At 45.4% G+C, this 6,890-nt stretch overlaps 1 protein-coding gene across 2 annotated transcripts in view; it reads left to right on the forward strand.

The window, feature by feature from the left end:
* Positions 1 to 6,890, forward strand: part of ECE1 (endothelin converting enzyme 1) — a 90,731-nt gene that overhangs the window by 40,238 nt on the left and 43,603 nt on the right. For both annotated transcript variants that reach the window (XM_027841351.1, XM_027841350.1), the window contains exons 5-8: positions 369 to 490; positions 1,847 to 1,993; positions 3,690 to 3,755; positions 6,056 to 6,247. In XM_027841351.1, the coding sequence (XP_027697152.1) occupies positions 369 to 490; positions 1,847 to 1,993; positions 3,690 to 3,755; positions 6,056 to 6,247 (527 nt within the window). The remainder of the gene's footprint in view (positions 1 to 368; positions 491 to 1,846; positions 1,994 to 3,689; positions 3,756 to 6,055; positions 6,248 to 6,890) is intronic.

Raw genomic sequence — 6,890 nt, forward strand, 5'->3', positions numbered from 1 at the left:
CTGAGGTCCACTCTGCCCTAATGTTCTGCATCCTGAAGTCCACACCGACCCCAGCATTCTGTGTCCTGAGGTCCACTCTGCCCTCATGTTCTGCATCCTGAGGTCCACGCCGACCCCAGCATTCTGTGTCCTGAGGTCCACTGAGCCCTAATGTTCTGCGTCCTGAGGTCCACTCTGGCCCGGCATTCTGTCAGAGCTCCCTCTTAACTCCGACATTCCAAACTCTCTTCCAGCTCGAACACCCCAAGGTTTAAGGTGACTTTCAGTCCTGAAAGGCCAAGGTTATCTGAGAGAGTTTGGTCCAAGAAGAATAAAATCTCCCTAACTGGGGATCCCAGCTTCAACTGCCTCTTGTCTTTTTCTTTCAGAAAATGCCACCGCCGGCACCAATGAGGCCGAGCGCAAGGCTCAGCAGTATTACCAGGCCTGTATGAACGAGTCCAAGATCGAGGAGCTGAAGGCCAAGCCTCTGATGGAGCTGATTGAGAAGGTAAGGCTCCCAGCTCTCTGGGCTGGCTTTGCCCCCTCTCTCACCTGCACCACCGCTCCCAAGCCTCTCTGGAGGCTACAGTTATCAGCAAACATAGACTTGTCACAGTATCAAGAATTTAAAAAAAGCAGTAAAGCGTCTAAGCCACTTACTAAAGGTAGTAACAGAGCTGTCCTGTGTTTATGGAAGATCACCTTCCCAAGCAGGGTGCCCACCCTTCTGGGGTCATAGTCTAGAGATGAGCACAGTGACTGGTACATAGTAGGTGCCTGATAAATGCTGTTTGGCTGACTGGAAGGGATCTCTGAGACCATTTAGCCCAATCTCTTCTTTTGACAAGTGAAGAAACTGAGGCCCAGAGTGGTGAAACCAGTAGTGATTCGCTGCTCTTCCCATACTGCCTCTACCTCTGACTGCTCTGGTAGATGGTAGCGTGTTTTGAACAGGAAATTCTCAATGTCACTACTTCCTTTTCCTCGAAGGGTGTACGCATGAAAGACAGATGGTCTTGGCCCAGGATTAGAGAGATACCTTCTCTGTGTGGAGGGAGCCCCCAGTGGCCTCTCCCCTCTCCCTCAGGAAATGGGTGGGGGCAGGGGCTCTCAGCATTCTTTCTTATCTTTTTCCCTGTGACATCACAGTGAGCAGGCTGAGCGGGGGACCTGGGGGCTGCTCCCCCAAGGCACCAAGCACAGGATAAATGATTGAATGCAGGCCCTCCCAGCTCTGACATTTCTCTGTTCTAAGGTTTCTCCCAGTTCTGACTTTCCTTCTAAGGGCCCTCCCAGCTCTGACATCCTGTGTTCTGAGGGCCCTCCCAGCTCTGACATCCTGTGTTCTAAGGGCCCTCCCAGCTCTGACATTCAGTGTTCTAAGGGCCCTCCCAGCTCTGATATTCGGTGTTCTAAGGGCCCTCCCAGCTCTAACATTCTGTGTATATTCCTTAGAAGAAAAATATAAGAATCACCTTTTATTTCTCTAAAACATGACTTATGATCACTGCATAAAGGCGACCATCACACAAGTTTCTACTAATGCCCGTTCCCTTCCTTCTTACCGGATCTCATTGTCTCTCTTATTCCCATCTAACTTGAAGAGGGGCTTGAGTCTTGCAATAAGGAGACACTTGAATTTGAATTCTGGCTTTGACAGTTACTAGCTTTCTGGCCCTGGGCAAGTTTCTTTTCCTCTTTGAGCCTCAGTTTCCATATCTGTAAAATGAGACTCATAATACTTACCCTAACTCCCAGGGCTATGGCAATATGAACCATTATTGTTTCTGCCTCAATATGATTAAGCAGGGGCTCTCGCCAGGTCCTCACAGTTCTCTCCTCTGTTCTCTCTCATCTCCCATAGCTTGGTGGCTGGAATATCACAGGTCCATGGGATAAGGACAACTTCCAGGAGACCCTGCAGGTGGTCACTGCTCACTATCGGACTTCCCCTTTCTTCTCTGTTTATGTCAGTGCCGACTCAAAGAACTCCAACAGCAATGTGATTCAGGTGAGTTCTACCCCCTGAGCCGTTTGGGGCCCCAACCTCTGAATTGTATAAAGATGTCTAGCCCTGCCTGGATGAAAACATTTGGGCAGTTTGCCTGTTACCTGTCCAGGACATCCGTGCCCCTCCCTGTCTCCCAACCTGGGCTAGTTCTTACCTTTCCCAGATGAGAAAACTGAGGTCCAAAGAGAAGAGCCTCACCCAAGGTCAAAGAAAGGTCAGACTTGAAGTCCATACCCAGTGCTCTTCTCCCAACATTATAATTCGGTTGGGCAATGACTTTGGTCTGTGGGGTTTTTTTTTTAATTATATTATTTCTTTTAATATTCATTTTTAAAAATTCTGAGTTCCCAGTTAGTTTTCACCGTCCCTCCAGCCCCTCCTCTACCCATTGAGAAGGCAAGCAATATGGTATCAGTTATACACGTGAAGTCATGTAAAACATTTTCAAGTTAGTCACATTGCAAACAGCAATAACAAAAAAAGCAAGAAAAATAAAACAAGTGAAAAAAAAGTCTGCTTCAGTCTGCCCTCAGAGTTCATCAGTTCTCCCTCTGGAGGTGATTTCTCATCATGAGTCCTACGAAATTGTCTTGGATCATTGCATTGAGTAGAGTAGCTGAGTCTTTAACAGTTGATCATTATACAATATTGCTGTTACTGGGTATACTGTTCACCTGGTTCTACTAGCTTCATTTTGCATCAGTTTATATAAGTTTTTCCAGGTTTTTCTGAGACTGTCCCTCTTGTCATTTCTTTTTTTTTTCCTTTGTGCTAGGCAATTGGGATTAAGTGACTTGCCCAGGGTCACACAGCTAGTATGTGTTATGTGTTGTGTGTCCGAGACCGGATTTGAACTCAGATCCTTGTGACTTCAAGACCGGAGCTCTATCCACTGCACCACCGACCTGCCCTGAAGCTTTTTTTTTTTTTTGTAAGGCAGTTGGGGTTAAGTGACTTGCCCAGAGTCACATAGCTAGTAAGCATTATGTGTCTGAGATCAGACTTGAACTCAGGTCCTCCTGACTCCAGGGCCAGTGCTCTATCCACTGTGCCACCTAGCTGCCCCTCCCTTGTCATTTCTTATAGCACATTCCAGTAGTATTCCATCACAATCATATACTACAGTTTGTTCAGCCATACCCCAGTTGATGAGCATCCCTTCAATTTCCAATTTTTTACCACCACAAAAAGAGCTGCTATAAATATTTTTCTACATCTGGGTCCTTTACCTTTGTCTTTGATATTCTTGGGATACAGACTAGTAGTGGTATTGTTGGGTCAAAGGGTATGCACAGTTTGGTTGCCCTTTGGATGTAGTTCCAAATTGATTTCTAGAATGGTTGGACTAGTTAACAACTCCACCAATAGTACATTGGTGTCCCTATTTTTTCCACATCCCCACCAGCATTTGTTATTTTCCTTTTCCGTCATGTTAGGTCATCTGATAGGCGGTATCTCAGAGTTGTTTTAATTTTCATTCCTCTAATCAATGGTGATTTAGAGCATTTTTTAGGTGATTATTGAGAGTTTTGATTTCTTCTTCTGAAAACTGCCCATTCATATCCTTTGTCCATTTATCAATTGAGGAATGGCTCTTATTTTTATAAATATGGCTCAGTTCCCTATATATTTGAGAAATGAGTATGTATGGGGTCTTTTCTTGTTGATCGCTAGTACCTCTTTTGTTTTCTTCTAGGTGGACCAGTCTGGTTTAGGGTTACCTTCAAGAGATTATTATCTGAATAAGACAGAAAATGAGAAGGTGAGTATCACTAATCAGAGACCCCAGCTCCCCACGGTCCCGGGTCACTTTCTCCAGGTGCAAGGACCCCATCTTTCCCCTCCCCTCTCCTCGTGCTCCTCTTTCTTTTCCTCCTCTCCTCTTGTCTCCTCTCTCCTCCAATGGGCCCTTTTTTTTTTTTTTTTTGAGCCCATCCCCACCAGAGAGAATTGAAAGCTAGCAAGGAGCAAAGATGTTATTTGGCTGATGGGAAATCAGCAGTAAACCCCCTGGGCCAAGAAGGGGTCTTCCCTGAACAAGTCTCATGAGGTCCAAAGCAGGAGACAAATGAGCTTCCTCTCTGTTTCAATGGGAGATGCCCCTGGGCAGAGCTGCGCCAAGCTTGCCTGCCTAGTATGGGAAAGAAAAATAAATGATTATTAAATGAATGAATGCCTGGGTGTTGAAATTCATTCTGTAAATGTAACTAATCGTAAGGCAAGTTGAACTTATTTCATCAAGGCTTAATGTTAAATGATTAAATTTATAATAAAACGTCTTTTTCTTTAAAGGCCTATGGGGTTTTAGGGGATTTGCAAGGTCAGCAATATGAGGTGGTTGCCAAAAAAGCCATCTTAGGCTGCACTTAGAGACATTGTGGCCAGAACTGATCAGGGAGGTGAATGTCTTGTTGTCCTCCCAATTGGTCAGACAACAGCGATGGTGATTTCTGGAGCACTGTGCTCCTCTCTAGGCACCCCACATTTTAGAAAGCACTTGGTTAATTAGAGTCTCCAAAAGGGGGCAGTATCGAGAATCATGAAGGGCCTAGAGTCCAGGCTGTACAAGGAACATTAAAAGCAGACGTTCTTCATTTTAAAAAAATATTTTTTTTATTACTGTATTTTAATATAATTGATTTCCTTTGTAATTCTATGCATTTTATGTTATGCATCTAAAAACATTCTGAGTAGGAGCTCTTAGGCTTCCCCAGACTACCCAGGATATCTGTGACACAAAAGAGATTAAGGTTGTTGTTGTTCAGTCATTTGCAGGCATGTCTGACTCTCTGTGACCCCATTTGGGGGTTCCCTTGGCAAAGATTCTGGAGTAGTTTGCCATTTCCTTCTCCAGCTCATTTTATAGATGAGGAAACTGAGGCAAACCAGGTTAAGTGACTTGCCCAGGGTCACACAGTAAGTGTCTGCGGCTAGATTTGAACTCAGGTCTTCCTGATTCCAGGCCTGGCACTCTATCCACTGTGCCGCCAAGCTGCCCCCAAAATGGTTAAGGACCCAAAAGAGGTTAAGGACCCCTGGCTTAAAAGAACTAGATGTTAGACTGGATGTTTGCCCTGGAGAAGAGGAGGCCGGGGGCGGGGGGGGTTCATAAGCTATCTTTGGACTGCCATGGGACGAGCCCTTAGCTTTCGTTCTACTTGGACCCAGAAGGCAGAACCAGGGGACTGTGTGCCAGGTGTAGAGAGGCAGATTTAGGCTCGAGGTCAGGAAAAACTTTCCCAGCGGTCCTCATTTCGAGCAAAGGCAGAGGTGGGCATAATCGCTTGTCCGGTGTGTTGTCCTTCAATTCCCTTTCCAGCTCTGAGGTTCTGGAATTCTGTGAAGAAAGAAGAGTCAGGTGAGGTTCCGTTCCCCAGCCCTGGAGGGCCACAACATTCTTTAATTCAGTGTTCAGCAAACATTTATTGAGTGCCTACTGTATGCACTTCACTGTTCATGACACTGGGTTGAGGGTAGATACCAAGATGGGTGGTTCACAGTCTAGCAGGAGAAATAAGCCATGCACACAAATAAATAAAATGTGAAATAGACTAGAATATAATAAATTCATAGGAAGAGTACCAAACACCATGTGATTATAAAAATGAGCAGTCATTTCCAGGTGTGGGGACCAAGGAAGACTACATAGGCAAAATGTGGAAAGGGATCCCCGTACTCAGGGGGCCAAATGAGACACATACCTTGAGATATGACCCATTCAGGAATTTGCTTTTTTTTTTTTTTACTATAAGTATTTTCTACAAGGGTTTTGTTTTTTCTTTTTCCAGTGGCAGGGGAAGTGGGAGGGAGAGAAAAGAGATTTTTATTCATTAAAAAAAGAAAATTTAATTAAGAAAAAAAGAATGGGAATCTTGATCTAGAGTTAGAGAGGTCATCTGGCCTAAGGCCCTCATTTTACAGATGAGGAAATGGGCCCAGAGTGGAGAAGTGACTCATTTGCCCAGCCTTCCACAGAGAGTTAGTGGCCAAGGTAGGACTAGAACCCAGGTCCTCGGGCTTCCCATTCACTGCCCCTTCACTACGTCATCTTGGCTCTTCCAGGTCCTGACAGGCTACTTGAACTACATGGTGCAGTTGGGCAAGCTCCTAGGAGGAGGAGACGAAGATTCTATTCGTTACCAAATGCAACAGATCTTGGACTTTGAGACAGCGCTAGCCAACATCACCATTCCCCAGGAGAAGCGCCGGGATGAGGAGGTCATTTACCACAAAGTATCCGCCGGAGATCTGCAGGTAACCAGGCTGTCTGTCCTGGCAGAGGGCAGCAGCCCCCTGTCTGGCTGAGATCCTGCTGGGCTTTCTTGGGGGGTCCACGTTCAAATGGGCTTTTTCTCTTTTTGTCCAAGCTTTCCTTAAAAAGCTGTCAGTGTGTAACTATCGCTAATGTGTTGTTGCTTCAGTACCATTTGAGGATTGATTGAAGGAAACAGGAGTGTTTAGTCTAGAGAAGAAAAGGCTGCCTTTCTGTTACATCCACCCAGTATTGCTGTTCTCCGGGGCCAAGCAGAATAGGAATGACTTACTCGCCAGACAACCCTTCAGATACATGTTTGTGTATTTTGTCTTGCCAACTTGCCTGGATGACCCCGTGGTGGCAGGGACTGTGTCTTTTACAGGTTGTCCCAAAAGTCTTACTGCAGCTTTAACCTTTAAATGGTTACCACAATAGGTGACTTCAGAAGTTTGATGAACTGTGCTGTGGAAGAGTGATTAGTCTTGTTCGTAATCCCCGAGGACAAAACTAGGAGCAACAGGGGCAAGTTAAAGAGAGGATGATTTAGGCTGTCTAACAATGACTCCCATGTTCTGAGCTCCTATGAGTCCAATTCTGAGATTCTGTGGTTTCCAGTTCTGAAATTCTGTGATTTGAGTTTTA

The sequence above is a fragment of the Vombatus ursinus genome, unplaced genomic scaffold (assembly GCF_900497805.2).
Source record: "Vombatus ursinus unplaced genomic scaffold, bare-nosed wombat genome assembly UNPS02014859.1, whole genome shotgun sequence".
NCBI lineage: Eukaryota > Metazoa > Chordata > Mammalia > Diprotodontia > Vombatidae > Vombatus > Vombatus ursinus.